Below are 19980 nucleotides of genomic sequence, written 5' to 3' on the forward strand. Positions count from 1 at the left end.
GGAGGGGGGCAGAGGCTGAGGCAGAGGATGGGGGAAGTAGGAGTGTCAGAAAGGGGGGGCCTGAAGGAGGGTGTCAGCGGGAGGATAGGGCACAAGACATCTGACCGAAGAAGGAAGTCAGGAAGGCACCCACACCTGTAAGAACTGCTCTCCTTTATTGAGCACTTCCGTGGGCCCAGCAGCCTCTTCTCCCCCAGCACCCTGCCGCCCCACACGCTTCCTGCCCCCGTTTTACAGATGGGCCAACTGGACCTGTGGGGGCAGCCACTGGGCTGGAGGTGCTCGCCGGGACAGAAGCCACGGTGGTCGCTGGCTGGGGTCAGACCCGACAGCGTCCCGAGCCCCCGCTTCGGAGCCCTGGGCCATGCGGGCCCTGGACAGGCGCGCAGGGCTGGGGACAGGGGCCTGCCCTCGGGGGCACGGTCAGCACTGGACGCCGTAGCGGTCAAAGTGGCGCAGCAGTAGCCCCAGCTCCAGGTGCACGAGGCCGCCGGCCACCGTGCGCAGGCGGTAGCGGTCCGCTCCGCTGTACACGGCGTCCCCGTGCAGCAGCTGGGGGCCGCCACCCACGAAGGCCCGGGCCAGCTGCTCGCGCCAGGGGCCCAGGGGCCGCCATGTGGGACAGTGCAGCTGGTGGCTGCCGGGACTGCTGGGCACGTGGCAAAAGCCGTAGCCCGCAAGCTGACAGCGGCCGAAGCCGTCCTGGGACCACACCTGGAGGTGGAGCCGGGGCCAGCCTGCAGGATGGGGAGGGAAGGAGGAAGGAAATTTCGGAGAGGTGGAGTAGCTCGGTCTCCCTGTCCCGGATCCCCACCTCCTCGATCTCCACAGGTCCCCGCTGGGGTGTCTGCCCCCGCCCCGGCCTTCTCTCTGGCCGCCCATTCACAAGGGAGCTTTCTGAATCTGTGGTCCTCCCCTGCTGAAAACCCTTCCAGGGCTCCCCAGTGCCCTCAGGAGAAGTCCAACCTCGACATTCCAGGCCCTCTGGACCTGGCCTCAGCTGACATCCCTTTCTACGGCCTCTTCTTCTGGGTCCCCAGATCAGGGCAGCGCAGTCCCGAGGTGAAGGCTTTGGGCCTAGTCCCGGACACCTCCCTTCTTCCCTCACAGTGGCCCACTCTGTGCGCCCTGGGCCCAGGGCCTTCCTTCTTGCCCCGCCAATGCACTGTCCACCTGGCAGCTGGAAGCATCTTTCTCCCGCTTCCTTAGGTTTCTCACGCTCCTTAGAACATGGTTCAGCTCCTCAACCCGGTAGGCAAAGCCCTTGGAGATCTGGCCCCATTTCACCCTCCTTTCTGTGCCCCTCTGTGCTAGGCCCTATTCTAGAAGCTGAGGACACAGTGGTGAACGGAGCAGACAAAAATTCCTGACATCCTAGACAACGAATGTAGTAAATAAGCAAATTACAGGGTATGTCAGATGGTGATCACCGCTCTGGAGAAAAATAAAGCTGGGTATGGTGGGGGTGGGGATGCAGTTTTAGAAAGTGGGTGAGCAAGGGAAGCTTCACTGAGAAGGTGACATGTGGGCGAATGCTTAAAGGAGGGAAGGGTGCGGGCCATGTAGACGGACATCTAGGGAAGAACACCCAGGAGAGGGAGCAGCCAGTGCAAAGGCCCTGAGGTGGGAGCTGCGGGGTGGGGCCGGTGTGGCTGGAGCAGACTGAGAGACGGGGAGGGAGAGGAGGGGACAGGCCAGATTCCACGATCCACGATGAGGCTTTGGCTTTTACCCTGAGTAAGATGCGGACCGTGGAGGGTTCTGCATGGGGAAGGAATGTGACCCAACCTGGGTGTTCACAGAGGGACCGACTCTGGGGGCAGGGTGGGAGCACAGGGATGAGGTTGCTGTAATTGTCCAAGTGAGAGGTGAGGGTGGGCAGACCAGGGTGCCCGGGGAGAGAAGTGGGGGGATTTAGGATACATTTGAAAGGTAGAGCCAAAGGGATTTCCTGATGGGCAGAATGGGGGGTGAGGAAAGAGGAGGCAAGGTTGGGGCCCACACTGGAGGATGTGGGGTCTGCAGAGCTGAAGGACAGCCGCCAGAAGGATCTTTTAAAATTGATATCTGACTTGTGAGTCACATGTTGTGACTCCCCAGTGCCTTCAGGAGATGGCCTCAGCTCCATGGCCCGTCCCCTGTCCCCTGCCACCTCACCCCTGGCCCTCCTCTTATTCACCCTCAATCCTCCAAATGCCCCTGGCTCACTTTCCCTTTTGGGCCTTTCACACACAGCTCTCTGCCTAGAACCCGCTTCCGTCCCTCGGGCTTATCAGTTCCTACTAGCCCTTCATGGCAAAGCTCAAATATCCCCTCCTCCAGGAAGCTCTCCCTGAACTCCCTGGCAGTCAGACATCTCCTCTGGGCTCCCCTACCCTTTAGGATCCCCCCGCAAGCCCACTTTGAGCTGCCCTGTCTGGGGACAGCTCTGTCTCTCCCAAGGGGATGGTGAACCCCGTGAGGACAGGGCTGGGGGGGGGGTTGCTGTCTCAATCACCAACATTTCCAGGGCATCACCCAACACAGGCGGGGCACAGGGCAGACACTCAGTAAATATTATTTGTATTGTTGAAATACATGGCATGTTTACCTAGGCTATTTCCTAGAATCCACTCCTCTCCAGTGATTTAAATTTTCCACGAGAAAAGGTTTTCTGATACCCTTCCTCCCCCGCATACTCGTTTCCCCTGTGAGCAGCTGAGCCGAGCCTGCAGAACAGAAGGGCAACCAGCCTGCCTCTCTCCCTCATAACCCAGTCCCAGCTTCCTCCTGATGGAAGACTCCTGTTTGTCTCTTTGCTAATATAATCCCCATTTTACACCTCCCTTCTCTCCCTGGTCCCCACCTTCCCCTCGCCCCCTGCAGCCCTGGCCTCTGGCCTCATCCTACACACTCCAGAGCCAGCCAGCAGAGATGCCAGCTCAGCCTCTCCGGGGCCAGGTCTGGCCAGGAAAGGGACCCAAAGGGCCCAGGGAACACGGGTGGGACTTGGTGTTCCAAGTGCTGCTAGCCCCCCTCCCCTCAGCCTGGCCCGGGGCTCATGCAGGGAACCTACCTTGGAGGCCTTTGGTGGCGAAGTGCAGGTCGATGGGGTGGGACCAGTAGGCCATGTCCCCTACTTGGGGGGTGTCCACCTGTGTTTGGCCCTCCCGCACGCCCGACAGGAGCTTCCATGCTGCCCCTGCAGGGAGGGACGGGAAGCAGACATCAGGAAGGGGAGGACAGTGGGGTTGGAGGACCCTGTCTCTCCCTGGCAGGGGGGTCAGGGGTTATAAAGTGTGGACTCAAGGGGCGCCTGGGTGGCTCAGTCGTTAGGCGTCTGCCTTCAGCTCAGGTCATGATCCCAGGGTCCTGGGATCGAGCCCCGCATCGGGCTCCCTGCTCGGCGGGAAGCCTGCTTCTCCCTCTCCCACTCCTCCTGCTTGTGCTCCCTCTCTCGCTGTGTCTCTCTCTGTCAAATAAATAAAATCTTTAAACAACAACAACAACACCAAAGTGTGGACTCAAGAGCCAAATGTCTCGGTTCAAATCCTGGTACTACTTCACCCTGCCTGTGCAACCTCAGGCGAGTTACTGGTCTCTGCCTTGGTCTCCCCTTCTGTAAAATGGGTGCATAAGGATGCATCCCTCATGGTTTTGTGAAAAGATTAAATGAGCCAATACACAGAAAGCCCTTAGGACAGCGTCTGGGGCACAGTGAGTACTGAGTAAGCGCTGGATAGCATTTTATTACTCTTCTCAGCCCACGTTAGAGGCCTCGTCCAAGGACTAAGATGGGGCCGAGGGTGTCCTTCAAGAGCTCCGGCACATGGTGAAAGGTGCGTAGTAATAGCAATCCTCCCGGGGCTGATAATAATAGCGAAAGAAAGTCAGACGCTGTGCTAAGCGCTTTATCCATGAATTCATTTAATCTGCCCTCTGGGATTTTTAATCCCCCCCACCCCCACTTTAGTCTCCCCTCGGGAGCCCACAAGGCCCTGCATGGCCTGACCTGTGCGCCTGTCCTGAACTCACCTCCCACCATTCTCCCCATCCCTCACCACCCTCTAGCCTCGCTGGCCCGATTTCTGTTCCCCTCCTCAGGGCCTTTGCACTGGCTTTGGCCTCTGCCCAGAAGGTTCTGCTCCTGGATGTGCCCGTGCCTGTTTTTTTCTCATCCTTCAGGGATCAGTTCAAGTGTGCCACCTCTCACAGAAGGGTGCTCCCTCACCCTCCTATCCGAATGCTAGTCCCTGGCACGTCATCTCCTCTCATTTTTTCCCTGAGCTCATTTTCTTATCTGCTTTTTAAAATTTCTGTCTCCTCTACTTGGGAGCCCCAGGAGAGCACCCCTCTTGCACACTGCTGGGTCCCCAGGACCTCAAAACTCTGATCTTCTTACACAGAAGGTGCTCAATAAATGTTTGTTGGACAAATAAGTGCTCCTAGGAGGTGGATGCTAATATAATCCCCATTTTACAGGTAAAGAAACACTCTGAGGGTGCCTGGGTGGCTCAGTTGGTTAAGCGACTGCCTTCAGCTCAGGTCATGATCCCAGGGTCCTGGGATCGAGTCCCACATCAGGCTCCCCCTGCTCTGCGGGGAGCCTGCTTCTCCCTCTGCCTCTGCCTGCCACTCCCCCTGCTTGTGCTCTCTCTGTCAAATAAATAAATAAAATCTTAAAAAAAAAAAAAGTTTAAAAAAAAAAGAAACACTCTGAGAAGGAAAGTTACTTGGCCATTTATTCCATGAACACTTACTTCACACCTGCTGTGTGCCAAGCACGGTTGTCCATGCTGGGCACAGCAAGAACATGGCTGACCACTGTCCCACGGTGATGTTGGACTCAAACTGTGCTTTCTCTGACTGCAGGGCCTAAGCCCTTGATCTGGCTGCCCCTGAGTTCTCTGCTGGATTAACTGTCCCCCCCACCAAGGGCCCCCTGAAATAATAAAAATCATGTCGGCTATCGCTCCCTTCTGGGCCAGGTGAGGAAAGTACCAGGCCTCGAGTCAGGCTCTTCACATACAAGATTTCCCAACATCCCTCTGAAAGATAAATATTCCCACTTTACAGATGAGGAAGAAACTAAGTCTGACTCCAGAGCCTGCCTCTTATCTGCTCAGCTACAGGACCCCCTCCCCTTTCCCCGGGAATCTCAGCCACCATCCTACCTACCGGTGAAATCGCAAAGGACCCAGGACCTCCAGAGATGACAATGGCAAGAGCCATTTTGTGAGTGTTTACTCTACGTGGGGCAGCACCCCCAAGGCTTTCCCAACAGAACCCCATCCAGTTGTTCCACAAGCCAGGCAAACACTTACTGGGCCAGGCCCTCTCCTCAGTGCTGTTGCTATTCATTTGGCCCTCGAGACAAGCCCATGAAATGAGCGCTGTTATTATTCCCATTGTACAGACAGGCAAATCAAGGCAAAGACGAGTGCCCAAGGCCACATAGCTAATATGCAGCTTCAAACTCAGGCAGTCTGCTCTTAACCTCAACACTCTACTGCTGCTTGGCTGCTGTTGGCTTCATTTTTAGACATGGAAACAGAGGTCAAGTCCAAAGGGCACCAATCACTAGGGGAGGGAGTTAGTGTTTGAGCCCAGATCTGGCGGCCTAGGGCCCTACCCGTTCCACTGGATGCTATGCTGCCTCTGATGGGGAGGCATGAAAACTGGGGGCCCCGCAGTCTCTCCTGGGCTTGTGTGCATGAACATGGATGACTGATCGGAAGGGGTCCCTATTCTCACAGAGAATTATGAATACAGGAGGGTGGCCTCTCCTCTGTAAATCTGGGATGGAAACCCATTTTACAGTCAGAACTCAATAAAGCAAAGAATGAAGATGAGGGAGGGACCCAGGGCACACCTAAGTCCAGTGGGGTTAGGCTGGCTAGTGTTTTGAGGATTGGGAGTGTGTGTGTGGGGGGGGGGGAGGTGTCTATCCCCACATCGTTGGGGGCCGTGTGTCCAGAGATGGGGAGCCGGAGCCCCCAGAGAGATGGGATGGGAAGAACAATGTGCGTTTCACATTGTCAGAGTATGGTCATGGCTAGGAGTCCCGGGAGCCAATGGAAGATGAGGGTCAGGGATTAGGCCAGGGGGGTGAAGGAAGGAGGGTAGAAATTCTGGGCTGGGGGTATGGGTGGGGAAGTGAACCAGGCCCAGGAATACCTGTGTGGACGCCCCACTTGCAGAAGAGGCTACTTTCTGAGAAACCGGTGGCCCCCATGATCTGCCCGATCACGTGCACCTCAGCCATGGCCCTGAGGGAAAAATGTAATCACACAAGTCAGTGTACTATTATCTCCAACTTGACAGATGGGAAAACTGAGGCCTACCAAGTTAACTAGCATTCCCAGCTAGTTTCGTCAAACTACTGAGGTTGCAGTCTTAACCACGATGCTGACCGCCTCCCCAGGAGAGCCCCGGAAAAGTGAGGGCGGTGGGCTGAAGTCTGGGAGTTGGCGCCTAACTACCCGCCTCTAAAACAACTTCTTGCTTTTACTCAGCGCGGCGGAAAACCCCGCCCCAAGGGCCTGTGGCCACGCCCACACGCATAAAGCTCCGCCTCTTCGCGTCCGACCACCGACTACCAAGAAGCGCATGCGTCTTAAGTGCAGGGCTGCCTTAGCCCCGCCTCTAAGCCCGCGCATGCGTTATTCCTACCTCAAAGCACCTAACGGTTAGGTGGGGGGAAGAGGTAGCAGGGATTGCAGTTCATGGGCCTGACCTTTCGCTCTCTCAGCGGACGCCGACTTCCTAGGCTTGGCTCGCGCTTCTCCCAGGATCTTCCTGGAAGCGAGGGACCTGAGGCGCCGATACCTCCGAGGCTGTGCCCGCCTTCGGGATCCCTGCTTGTTGCTGGGGCAACAGCAGCCTCCTCTCCTAGTCTGGCCCCCGCCCTGCGGGCCGCTAATTGGCCCTAGCAGCCGGGGGGGCGGGGCTAAGATGTGATGGACGTTTTCTCTCCCCTCTCTCTCCATTTTGGGAAAAGCGTCTCTCCAAACACGACTCGTGGTTCCGCCATTTGGGGCGTGGTCCGGCAGCTGCCATCTTGAGTGTGGCTGAAGAAGCTTGCTCGCCAACTACTGCTGCGGGACACCTTCCTTACTAAGTAATGGAAGCCCTCGACGCTGTAAGCCTCCCGAAACGCTCTCCCAGCCGGGACCACAAATCAGAGATTTGAGCCGGGACCAAGGGGGAGGCTCCCTGTGGTCATTGCGTGCATCCCCATTTCTTACCATGAAAAAAAAAAAATCCTTCCTCTTTCAGAGAGACTCAAGTTTGGGAGGGGGTTTTCCTTCCTTTTTTAGAGTTTCCCGTGGCTCCTCAAGTAATGATAAATGTCACTTCCTTCTCCGGAATACGGCCCAGTTCACTATTAGTAATGATTCTGATCAAGGAGGGGGAGCGTGGGGAAGGGGGTTGAGAAATGAGGAACTGAGGCCCCTCTTTATCTGCAGAAAATCTGGTTCTTGAAGGCTGGACTCTGCCGGTAACTTGTCATGTGACCCTGCACGACTCCAGGCCTCAGTTAACTCATCCGTGTAATGGGTGCAAGTAGAGTGACTGAGTCAGAGGCGCTGACACATTCTGATGTCCTGAGCAGTGTGCCTTCTCCACCCTCTAAATCCACTTGAACCCTAGTCCGAATTCCTCCAGCCCAGACCACGAGTCCAAAGGAAACTCATTTTCCTACTTTTTAGCAAAATGGGACTACACAAGTTAGAGTCACCACCTCAAAACTACAGGGAGGGAGAGTGGCTGGGGGGCTCAGTCAGCTAAGCGTCTGCCTTGGGCTCAGGTCATGATCCCCGGGTCCTGGGATCCAGCCCAGCATGGGGCTCCCTGCTCAGCGGGGAGCCTGCTTCTCCCTCTGCCTCTGCCCCACCTCCCCCACTCATTTTCTCTCTCTCTCTCTCTCTGTCAAACGAAGAAATAAAATCTTCAAAATTACAGGGAGGGGGCAACATTTTAATAGAATGGTATTTACGTAAATAAAATAATTCAATAAAATAATTTCACTAAGAGAGATATTTGAAAGCTACCATTTAGCGAGTGTTTTTTCTGTGCCAGACCCTGTAAACTGAACGTTTTACACGCATGATTTTGTTTAATCCTCAGACATCCGACAGGGTAGTTAATATTATCAGCTTTATTTAAGATGAAGAAATAAGGGCGCCTGGGTGGCTCAGTTGGTTAAGCAACTGCCTTCGGCTCAGGTCATGATCCTGGAGTCCTTGGATCGAGTCCCGCAACGGGCTCCCTGCTAGGCAGGGAGCCTGCTTCTCCCTCTGACCTCCCCTCTCTCATGTGCTCTCTCTCTCTCATTCTCGCTCTCTCAAATAAATAAATAAATCTTTAAAAAAAAAAAAAGATGAAGAAATAAGGGCCTGGGTGGCTCAGTCTGCCTTCTGCATCTGCCTTCTGCTCAGATCATGATCCAGGGGTCCTGGGATCGAGCCCCACATCGGGCTCCCTGCTCTGCGGGAAGCCTGCTTCTCCCTCTCCCACTCCCCCTGCTTGTGTTCCCTCTCTCGCTGTGTCTCTATCAAATAAATAAGTAAAATCGTTAAAAAAGATGAAATTAGGGCAACATCATTTACCTTAAGCCAAATTGACTATAGTTCTATCTAACTCTGTCACTAAACCTTATGTACTTTTTTTTTTTTAAGATTTTATTTATTCATTTCTCAGAGAGAGAGCTCACAAGCAGGGGGAGCCGGAGGAAGAGGGAGAGGGAGAAGCAGGCTCCCCGCTGAGCAAGGAGCCCGACGAGGGACTTGATCCCAGAATCTTGGGATCATGACCTGAGCCAAAGGCAGACGCTTAACTGACTGAGCCATCCAGGTGCCCCTAAACGTTCTGTTCTTAACATCTCTGCTGTACTTCCTTCCTTGAATGCATGTCTTTCAGTTTTCAAAGGAATATGGAGGTTGTGTCTGGGTGTGATCCAAGACTCCATCACTTCCCACGTCCAACCAGTCAAGTGCTGTCAGTGCTCCTTCATTTCTTTGTAAAGATTTATTTATTTTAGAGAGAGACAGCATGGGTGGGGGGAGGGGCAGAGGGAGAGAGAATCCCAAGCCTACTCCACGCTGAGCAAGGAACCAGAGGCAGGGCTCTATTGGAGGACCCTGAGGTCATGACCCAAGTCATGAGTCGGACCCAAGAGTCAGAGGCTTAACCAACTTGCCACCTAGGCTCCCCAGTGCTCCTTCTTAAATATCTTCTCTTTAATTGGTTTTCTCCCTACTGGTTGATTTTAGTGATTACGAAAATGGTTCCCAGGTCAACTACCTGGATTTAAGTCTCGGCTCTGCCCCTTCTGTGTGACCTATAGCCTCTCTGTACCATGGTTTTCTTTTCTGTAATGTGAGGATGAATGATGGGACCCAACTTGTTGGACTATCGTCAGGACTGGATGACTTAATGTATGAAGCTGTTTTAAACTGTGCCTATAGATTTTTTCTTTTTTCTTTTTTTAAGAAAGCGCAATGTCCAAATGTGGGGCTCAAACTCATGACCTGGAGATCAAGAGTGACATGCACTTCTGACTGAGCCAGCCAGCGCCCCTGTCCACAGATTCTTTGATATGCTTGTTTTCTTCTTTTTTTCTTTCTTTTCTTTCTTTCTTTATAAAGATTTTATTTATTTTTTAGAGAGCGAGCGAGAGAGAAACAGCATGAGAGGGGAGAGGGTCAGAGGGAGAAGCAGGCTCCCCGCTGAGCCGGGAGCCCGACGTGGGACTCGATCCCAGGACCCTGGGACCATGACCCAAGCCGAAGGCAGACGCTTAACCATCTGAGCCACCCAGGTGCCCTCTTTCTTTTTCTTTTATTATTATTATTATTTTAGTTTCTATTTCTTTAAGTAATATCTACACCCATGTAGGGCAAGACTCTCATGCTCTTCTGACTGAGCCAGCCAGGCGCCCTGATATGCCTTCTTTCGATACGTGGAAGCTAATTCCTTTCCCCCTGGATTATGGGCTGCACTTAAAACTTGCTTCTGGCCAATACAGCATGACACAGGTGTTGCTCTGCGACTTCCAAGACTAGGTCATAAAAGGCATTGAAGCTTCCTCCTTGCTCTTTCTCTTGGGTGGCTCCCTGGGAGGGAGGTCAGCCACCAGGTTGTGACAGCAGAGAAGCAGCCAATGGAGAGACCCGGAAGGGGACAAACTGGAGCCTCCTGCCAACAATGCCAGCAATCCACGTTGGAAGCAGATCTTCCAACACCAGTCAGATCTTCAAATGACTGCGGCCCTGGCCGGCATGGGACACCTGGAGTTAGAGCCACCCAGCTTTGGGCGCCTGGCTGGCTCAGTCGTTAAGCATCTGCCTTCAGCTCAGGTCATGATCCCAGGGTCCTGGGATTGGGTCCCGCATCGGGCTCCCTGCTCAGCAGGGATTCTGCTTCTCCCTCTCTGTCTGCCGCTTCCCCTGCTTGTGCTCACTCTCTCTCTCGCTGTCAAATAAATAAAATCTTAAAAAAAAAAACAAACCACCCAGCTAAGCCACTGCCAGATCCCTGACCAGCAGAAACTATGTCAGATGATAAATGTTTGTTTTAAGCCACTAGGTTTTGGGGAATGATTTGTTATGGGGCAATAGATAACTAATACAAATACGTAATAAATCTAGGACGGTACCTAGATTTAGGTGTGATAAATGTTTGCTATTAATTTTTTTTAAAGATTTTATTTATTTCTTTGAGAGAGACACCACGAGAGAGGGAACACAAGCAGGGGGAGTGGAGGAGAAGCAGGCTTCCCGCCCAACAGGGAGCCCGATGCGGGGCTTGATCCCACCTGGGATCGTGACCCCAGCCGAAGGCAGATGCTTAATGACTGAACCACCTAGGCGCCCTGCAAACTGAATATTTAGTTATTTTTTACTTTTTATTTTTAAATTTTAAACGAACTGTGGTAAAAGATACATAACATAAAAGTTACCATTTTAGCCATTTTTAGGTGTACAGATCTGTGGCATTAAGTCCATTCACATAAATGTGTAACCAATCTCTACAACTCTTTTCATCTTGCAAAACTGAATCTCTGTGCCCATGAAGGAACAATGTCCCTGGGGTACCCAGATGGCTCAGTCAGTTAAGCATCCAACTCTTGGTTTCAACTTAGGTCATGATCTCAGGGTCATAAGATGGAGCCCTGCACTGGGCTCCACATTAGGCGTGGAGCCTGTTTAAGATTTTCTCTCTCCCTCTCCCTCTGCCCCTCTCACCCCCCCACCCCTGGTCTCTCTCTCCCCCTTTCTAAAATAAATCAATAAATAAGTAATAAAAATAAAAACGTCCCAAGATGATGCTTTCTGATGGTTGCCAGAGGGAAGGGGCCTGGGGGATGGGCGAGCTGCATGAGGGGAAGTGAGAGAAGGAGGCTTTCAGTTGTGGAATGAATGAATCGGGGATGGAACATGCAGAATAGGGCGTATGGTCAATGATATTGTCATGGCGCCGTGGGGTGACAGATGGTAGCTACACCTGTGGTCAGCATAGCATAAGGCATAGTGAAGTTGGGTCACTATGTTTATACCTGAAACTAACGTAACACTGTGTGTCAACTATACTTTAAAAAGCCAAAAAAACTAAAAAACTAAAAAAAAACTAAACTAAAAACAAACAGGGGTGCCTGGCTGTCTCAGTCAGTGGAGCTTGCGACTCTGGATCTCAGTGTCATGACTTGGAGTCCCACATTGGGCTTACTTAAAAATATATTAAATAGGGCGCCTGGGTGGCTCAGATGGTTAAGCATCTGCCTACGGCTCAGGTCATGATCTCAGGGTCCTGGGATCGAGTCCCGCATTGGGCTCCCTGCTCCTTGGGAGCCTGCTTCTCCCTCTGCCTCTCTCTCTCTCTCTCTCTCTGTCATGAATAAATAAATAAAATCTTTAAAAAAAATATATATATATATATTAAATAAACAAACAAACAAACTACAAGCAAAAACCAACAACACCCCCGCCCCCCAATCTTTCCAGGTCCTGGCAACCACCATTCTGCTTTCTTTTTTTTTTTTTTTTTTTTTTAAAGATTTTATTTATTTATTTGAGAGAGAGAATGAGATAGAGAGCATGAGAGGGGGGAGGGTCAGACGGAGAAGCAGGCTCCCCGCTGAGCAGGGAGCCCGATGCGGGACTCGATCCCGGGACTCCAGGATCATGACCTGAGCCGAAGGCAGTCGCTTAACCAACTGAGCCACCCAGGTGCCCGCTTTCTTTTTTTTTTTTTTTAAGATTTTATTTATTTATTTTGACAGAGAGAGACAGCGAGAGCGGGAACACAGCAGGGAGCCGGATGCAGGGCTCGATCCCAGGACCCTGGGATCATGACCTGAGCCGAAGGCAGACACTTAACGACTGAGCCACCCAGGCGCCCCACCTCTCTGCTTTCTGTCTCTATTAATACGACTATCCGGGTGCCTCACAGAGGTGGAATGGTTGAGCAGCTGTCCTTTTATAATGTCCTCATGGTTAGTCCATCTTGTCACGCACGTCCTAATTTTCTCCCTTTTTGTTTTATTTATTTTATCATTTTTTTAAAGTAGGCTCCACACCCAACGTGGGGCTTGAACTCACAACCCTGAGATCAAGAGTCGCACGCTTTACTGACTGAGCCAGCCAGGCGCCCTGGAATTTTCTTCCTCTTTTTTAAGGCTGGATAATAGGTACCCCATTTTCTTCATCCAGTCATCTGTTGATGGACCCTGGGGTTGCTTCCATCTCGTGGCTCTAGTGAATAACACTGCTCTGAACATGGCTGTACAGATGTCTCTTCAAGACCCTGCTTTCAGCTCTTCGGGGTACCTACCCAGAAGTAGAACTGCTGGGTTATATGGTAATTCTATTTTTAATTTTTGGAGGAACTGCCATACTGTTTTCCATAGCGACGGTATGTAGTGTTTTTTATCTTGCTTTTTCCCCTCAGTGATACATCTTAAGAAGTGACCCAGGTCAGTCTGCAGAGATCCAACTCACTTTAAAAAAAACTGTTTTGAAGTATAATCTATGTCCAGAAAAGTGCATAAATCATAAGTGAACAACAGCTGGATTAAATTCCAGAAACTAACCACACCTGATAATCAGAGGTCAGCTCAAGAGAAGAACATGACCTTTCCTCAGAGTGCCCCCGAGGGTAACGACTAACTGGACTTCTACCAACATGGATTACTTTTGCCTGGTTTTGAATTTTATATAAATGAAATCACACCGTACACACTGTTTTGTGTCTCCCGTCTTGTGCTCAGCATTTCGATGGTGAAACTCACCCACACTGTTGCACGTGGCTGTGGATCTTTCCTTTTCTTTGCTGTATAGTTTTCTTGGTAGGAAGATGCTACAACTTATTTACCCATCCATCGGATGGAGATTTGCCTTGTGGGGGACATATATTCACATCTGGTTGGAATGGAATTTCTGGGTCATCGGATATGCCGAGCGATAGTAGAAAGTGCTCCAAGATTTGGTGGAAAACCGATGCCCCCCGCCCCCATTTCCTACAAATATGTACTGAAGGGCTACTTTGTGCCAGGCACTGTTCCAGGCCCTGAGGCAGAGCAGTGAACAAAAGCGATCAGATCAAATCCCAGCCCTCCTGAAGCGGATACTGATGGGGGGAGGATTCAGACTACAAACAACAGAAGTATAGACTATGTTTCGTAGTGATAAGCTGGATGAAAAAACAACCAGAGCCTGGTTAAGGAGCTAGTGACAGGTTATCTCTCTCAGATAAAACAACCCCGCTCCAGGTCCCTCTCATCTAGCCTCCAGTGGGTCTCCCCGCTTGTCGTCTGTCAGAAACTTTGGCTGAGCCAAGTGCACTTGCAGACACCATCTGCTCTCCCCCGGAGTGGGGCCCGTGCCAACTCCAGCGTCTGGACTCTTGGCACGGAGCCCTGGAGCCCTGGAGCCCTCGAGCGAGGGAACTCTGGCCAGCCCCACGTCGGGAGGGGAATCCTCCAGTTTGGCTGACTGGGTTGGCTGAGATGGAGGGCCTCTGGGAAGGAGAAGGCGGTGTAAGCCGGGTGGGCTCGGTGAGGGAGGGGTGAGGAGGGTCCCTTATTCAGACTGACAGAGCCAGTACCGCATAATGATATCCCTCAACATCATCAAATATATTCAGAGTGCCTGCATTTGCCAGGCTTTGGGGAAATGTGGGACATTGGTTATCACACCTGATGTGAGTGCTTTGTGTATGTGATCTACACCGACATCCCCGAGGCAGGGAGTGTGTCGCCCATTTCACAGATGAAAGAGTTAGGGTTCAGAGAGGTGATGCCATCATCCAGAGGTCACACAGCAAGTGCCTTGAAGAGCCTGGAAGGCCAGTCGGGCCTGTGTGGGTCCAAACACTGAGGCATGACAGCCTCTTGTACCACCTGATAACCAGCACATCACCCCTTTCCCGGGCCACACCCTCCTCTCCCTCCTTTCCCTGGACGCCCCCCCCCACCCGCCACCCCGCCAGCCCCGAATACAGCCCCGGGGTGCAATCTGCGGGTCTTAGCTCCAGTTGTTTACCTCGGCCAAGAGAGCACACGCCTCGGAACCTCAGTTTCTTTATCTGTAAAACAGAGACAGAAAGAGAGCTGCCGAGAAGAGTCAATGCGATGGTGACTAAAGCGTCTCAGGCACCGGCCAGGGGTCCGGCCTTAGTCGGCGCTCAGCGAGCCGGCGGCGTGCAAGTCCCCAGCCTCTCTGCGCCCGTTTCCTTCTGCGTCCCACAGGACAGTACCTGACGGGGCCTGTTCGGCCGTGCTCAAGAATCAGGGTGTGCGTGCCCATGCACGGCCCCAAGAGCATTGCACCCACCTAGCCGCCGTGGCTGTTATTAGTACTGGGCAAGGAGAGTGGCGGGGTGGAGGCGGGGCCGAGCCAGGAAGGCCCTGGAGAATCGGGGGCGCCCCCTCCTCCTCCCCGCAGCGCTTGGGCCTGGGCTCGAGGCGGGGGCGGGGTGGCAGGGTCCGCCGTCCTCGGAGTCCCTCCGCACCCGCGCTGCGCTGGCTCCCGCACACCTGCGTTGGCAGGGTTTCTGCGCTGGGCGCTGACGTCGGCCTTCAAGGCCCCCTCCCCGGCCGCGGCGGAGGGCGGAGCCGGCCGCCCGCAGCCCCGCCCCCATCCCCGCCCCCGCGCGCTGCGGGCCTGGGGCGCCGAGAGGGGAGCCCAGCGCAACGCGCAGACCCCGCGCCCCCCAGGCCCGGGGTCCCGGGGAGCGCGGGCCTCCCTGAGTTCCGTGCCACCCGCGGGGCGCAGGGTCGGGACGGGTGTCGGTGCAGGGGCCCAGGAGGTCCCGACATATGGCCGTGGGCGGTGAGTGAGGGGCACAGGTGGGCGGCACGGCCCCTCCGCCGGGTCCTAGTGTTGGGGATGGGGAGGCGAACCCTTGGTGAGGAAATCGGCTCCAGCCAGGTTTGGAATGAGGGCGGGAGGCTTGGGAGGCCCCGGGGGGGATCGTGGGGTGGCAATATTCCTGGTGGTTGAGTGTGTATGAGTGTGGTAGGTTGGGGCTGTTATGGGGGAATGGTGCAGAGGTGGATTCTGGTAAAAGAGGAGCGTAGGGGAGCTGGTGCGTGTGCAGGCAATTGTGTAGCGCCGTGGATGTGGGTGGGGTAGGGGAAGGATGCGTGGACCGGGTGTTTGGGGCAGGTGCGCAAGGGAAGTAAGTGATGGGGTGCTTGCGTGGAAAACCCGTGCTTATGTGTGCAAATAGGGGGTCTGATGCTGGGAGGATTAGGAGTGTGCAAGGGGTCATTTGGGAGGAGTGTGTAAGAAGGTTGGGGCTCCAGAGGGGTATTTAATGGGAGCTGATGTTGTTCAGGGCAAGTATGCAAGGAGCCCTTTGGGAGATGAGTGCCTGGAGGTGGGGGTTGGGCTTGCCTGGTTGAGTGTGTAGCAGGGGACTTGGGTATTCAGGGTGCAGACTTGTAGGCACAGGGGATGTGTGGTTCATGGGGCAAGTAAGTGTGCAAAGCATGGTTTGGAATAAGTGCGCAACAGGTATGTGGTTTTTGCCCGAGGAGACAGAATCCCAGAACTGAGTATCTAGACCCCGCGAATTCTCTTTGCAACTTGGCCCAGCTTTTATTCTGTGGGCCTCAGTTTCAGTCTCTGTCAAACGAGTCTGAGGGTCAATGAACTAACTAGTCTCTGCCAGGAATCTCTCCAGAGTCAGGAGTCAGGGGAAAGATGGTGAGACTTTTTCAACTTGTCTTTTTGCTTTCCTCTACCTCCAGAAAACCCCTCCGGGAGCCTCTCCCCAACCATGGACAGCCCCAGTCTTCGAGAGCTCCAACAGCCTCTGCTGGCGGGCGTGGGCTGTGGGCCCCCCATCCAGAAGCCTGGGGAACCCCAGCTGGGGCCTCCCTTTCGAGAGACAGAGTCCCTGGGGGGTTGGCAGTTCCTACCACTGCCTCTTCCCTCTGTGAGCGCTGGTCTTGGGGAGCCAGGGCCCCCTGACCTGGAGGTAGGAACAGCAGGCCTTAGTGGGAGCTGGGGGAGGGGGCTTGGAGGTGAACGAACTGGGCTGTGGCCAACCCCGGGTAGGTCGGAGGCTGGGGTATCTGCCTTCAGCCTGGAGTCTCACTTCCCAACTGTGTGGGGGCTTCCTAGATGTCCAGTTGTGGTTTTGCCTGTTTTATGCCTCCCCTGGTTTCACCTTTTTCTCTCCAGATTTGTCCCTCATCTTTCTTCCCGCACCTTTGGCTCTCTGTCTTCCCTCTGATTTCTGACTCCCCTATTCTCTGTCTTTCCATCTCTCTCTCTCTCTCTCGGTCCTGGTCTCTTTCTTTCAAATTAATGTGTTAATTTGTACAATTTCTTATTCCTTGTGTATACTGTGAAGCTTGTCTTCTACTTATTGATTTATTTTTAAAAAAGATTTTGAGTAATCTCTACACCCAGCTTGGGGCTCGAACTCACGACCCCGAGATCAAGAGTTGCACACTCTACCGACTGAGCCGGCCAGACTCCCCGCTTGTCTTTTATTATCTTAACACATGGTTTTCCAGTTACTATTCCTGCGTAAGAAATCACCCCGAAACTCAGTTGCTTAAAACAGCAACAATCATTATGGCTCATGGTTTCCACGGGTCAGGAATTTGGGAGGGCCTGGGTTGGGTGGTTCTGCCTCAGGGTCTTCCATGAGGTTGCGGTCAGCCAGTGGCTGGAGCTGAAACGGTCGGGGGCTGAAGGAGCTGGGCGCTGGGTGGGTATCTCTTAATGTAGTCTTGGGGCTTCTGCCTGAGGCTCCCCTTGTGGAGTGGTTTGGGCCTCCTCACAACATGGCGGCTTCAGCATGGTCCACATCCTCCTGTGCCCCCAGCCCCCAGCCCGAGTGCTTCTGCAAGGCAGAAACGGCCTCACCTTTTCTGACTTATGCTTGGAAGTCATGTGGCATCCTTTCCACCACATTCTACCAATTATGAGTGAGTCACAGCCTGCCCAGACCCAAGGAGAGAGGACACAGACCTCACCCCTTGGTGGGAAGAGTATCAGTCACACTATAAGAAGAGCATGTGGGATGAGAGCTGGTTGTGGCCGTTTTTGGAAACACCGTCTGCCACAGTGAGGCGGTTGGGGTCACTTTGACATCTCGTTATGTGTCTGGTAATTCCATTCTTTGAAGATTTTGAGGGAGGGCCTTATTATTTCTGCTATTTAGGGTTTCTTGTGTGCCCGGTTATCTTTGGACTGTATGCTGGTCATCACGGTTCAAAAACTATCTTTAGGAAAAATTATTTTGAGGCCTAGACTGAAGGTAAGTACCTTTCTCCAGAGAGGAGTTGGTCTGCTTCTGCCAGCTAGCTGCCTGGGGGCGCCACAGTGGTTAGAGATCACTTTTCATCTAGTTCACGGTTGGATTGAGAGGCTATTTTTCTGGGATTGACAATTGGCTGCAGGGCCAAAAGAGGCCTTCTCTGTTTGTTTGCCCTCTCTAACTTGGATTTTTTTTTTCCCCCAAAGATTTTATTTATTTGACAGAGAGAGACACAGTGAGAGAGGGAACACAAGCAGGGGAAATGGGAGAGGGAGAAGCAGGCTTCCCACTGAGCAGGGCTCGATCCCAGAACCCTGGGATCCTGACCTGAGCCGAAGGCAGACGCTTAATGACTGAGCCACCCAGCCGCCCCCTAACTTGGATTTTAATTGCAGTTTTGGCCTTACAAGAATTGCTTAAAATCATGTGCGCTATTTAATGCAAGATTTAAAAAAAGCAAACTTTTTTAAATCTAGAATTTATAGTTTTCAGCTGGCAGGTTTGTCCTAGTAACTTAGGCCACCAGAGCTGTTTATCTCCAACTTTTTGCTGGTTCCTGTCCCCATTGGTGTCTGCCTCCAGTTTTTTTTTTTTTTAAGATTTATTTGACAGAGAGAGAGAGAGCACAAGTAGGCAGAGAGGCAGGCAGAGGGAGAGGGAGAAGCGGACTCTCCACTGAGCAGGGAGCCCAACGTGGGGCTCGATCCCAGGACCCTGGGATCATGACCTGAGCCGAAGGCAGCCGCTTAACCGACTGAGCCACCCAGGCGCCTCTCTGCCTCCAGTTTTAACTCTGAAATTGTGGTATCCATGGTGGGACCTTGTCTTTGACATTGAACATAAAGCTTTGGCTGTGGATGGGGGTTCTTCTTTGGAGAGAGGTTACCCAGCTTCCCCTCAAGGGGATCCAGGCTGGAGAGAGTTAAGAGCCTACTTCTGGATCATTTTCCTCTTTTTGGTGTTTCTGGGGAAGGCCCTGGTATTGGTCTTTGGGGGCTACGGGGAGCAGAGCAGTGGGGCAGGGAAGGTGGGCAGAGAAGCCCACTCAGGCCCTTTCCTACCCACAGGATGCATCATCCAGTGACAGCGACTCGGACTGGGACGGGGGCAGCCTTCTCTCCCCGCTCCTACCCCACGACCACCTCGGCTTGGCTGTCTTTTCCATGTTATGCTGTTTCTGGCCTGTGGGCATCGCTGCCTTCTGCCTGGCCCAGAAGGTCAGTCTGTGGGTGGGGCCGGGAGGGGGCTGGATAGAAGAGAAAAGGTGCATTCAGAACAAAACAGAGGTGCTATGCGTGGGGGGCGGGGGAGGGAGAACAAAGGTGGAGAGAAGGATCGGCATAGAAACATGGAAAGGTAAAACGAGTGTCTCAGAGTGAAAGCCCAGAGCGGTGGTTAGGAACCTGAGCTCAAATCCTAGGTCTGACACACCCCGTTAGGATTTTTGGGCAAGCCACTTCAACCTCCCTGTGCCTCCTTGTCCTCAACTGTGAAATGGGAATAATTCCTCCCTCTGGGTCATTGTGAAGCTCCAATGAGTTAGAACGGTGGCACCGAGTAATAGAGGTCTGTTCTTACTGACCACCCCGGGCTCCCCTGTGCCCAGCTGTGCCTGACCCGCAGTAGCTGCTCCCTGGTTTTGGAATCTATGAATGAGCCCGTGGGTGTGCCGGTGTGGGCGGGCGCAGGGGAAGGGTCTGGGGCTGCGGGCAGCGGGGTGGGATGAGGGGATGCCTGAGTCACCCTGCCCAACGCCTCCACAGACCAACAAGGCTTGGGCCAAGGGGGACGTCCAGGGGGCAGGGGCTGCCTCCCGCCGCGCCTTCCTGCTGGGGGTCCTCGCCGTCGGGCTGGGCGTGTGCACATATGCGGCCGCCCTGGTGACCCTGGCCGCCTACCTGGCCTCCCGAGAGCCGCCCTAGTTGCCCCTGCGGCCCCCACTGTGAATCAGGGGCCGGGACCCTGGCGCGTCGGCAGGCAACGTGGAGAACCCGGGTGGATGAGGCGGCGGCGGCCGCAAGCCCCTCCTTCCTGGCCGCCACAGCGTGAGATTAAACGCCACTCTTGCAGCCAAACCTGTGTGTGTGTGCGTGCGTGTTGGGGGGCGGGGGGAGGAAGGAGGGAGCTCGGGGCACTGAGACCAGGTCAGGGTGACGACAGGCTGTCCCCAGAGACCTTGGAGCTGGAGAAGGGGGAATCCGAGGGGCAGAGGGTTCCCAACTG

At 53.7% G+C, this 19980-nt stretch overlaps 2 protein-coding genes and 1 long non-coding RNA gene across 4 annotated transcripts; 2 read left to right on the forward strand and 1 right to left on the reverse strand.

The window, feature by feature from the left end:
- Positions 1 to 136: 136 nt before the first annotated feature.
- Positions 137 to 6856, reverse strand: B9D2 (B9 domain containing 2). Its single transcript, XM_045891585.3, has 4 exons — positions 6716 to 6856; positions 6157 to 6248; positions 3056 to 3181; positions 137 to 737 (listed from the first exon to the last, which is right to left on the reverse strand). The coding sequence occupies exons 2-4, from the start codon at positions 6242 to 6244 to the stop codon at positions 424 to 426; spliced, it is 528 nt and encodes a 175-aa protein (XP_045747541.1). The 5' UTR covers positions 6245 to 6248; positions 6716 to 6856; the 3' UTR covers positions 137 to 423.
- A 105-nt stretch (positions 6857 to 6961) lies between these two features.
- Positions 6962 to 13216, forward strand: LOC123855023 (uncharacterized). 2 transcript variants are annotated; one of them, XR_006793439.3, is made up of 4 exons: positions 6962 to 7120; positions 9648 to 9802; positions 12263 to 12840; positions 12931 to 13216. It is a non-coding gene; the product is annotated as an uncharacterized LOC123855023 (long non-coding RNA). The 2 variants fall into 2 exon arrangements; XR_008507344.2 differs by having other exon boundaries at positions 6981 to 7120; positions 12263 to 13216.
- Positions 13217 to 16114: 2898 nt separating this feature from the next.
- On the forward strand, positions 16115 to 19823 carry TMEM91 (transmembrane protein 91). Its single transcript, XM_045890383.2, has 3 exons — positions 16115 to 16464; positions 18825 to 18974; positions 19521 to 19823. The coding sequence occupies exons 1-3, from the start codon at positions 16264 to 16266 to the stop codon at positions 19677 to 19679; spliced, it is 510 nt and encodes a 169-aa protein (XP_045746339.1). The 5' UTR covers positions 16115 to 16263; the 3' UTR covers positions 19680 to 19823.
- The last annotated feature ends 157 nt before the right edge of the window (positions 19824 to 19980 follow it).

This window comes from Mirounga angustirostris, unplaced genomic scaffold (assembly GCF_029215605.1).
Source record: "Mirounga angustirostris isolate CCGP_5_RB_7025 unplaced genomic scaffold, mMirAng1.0.hap1 SCAF_16, whole genome shotgun sequence".
Classification (NCBI taxonomy): domain Eukaryota; kingdom Metazoa; phylum Chordata; class Mammalia; order Carnivora; family Phocidae; genus Mirounga; species Mirounga angustirostris.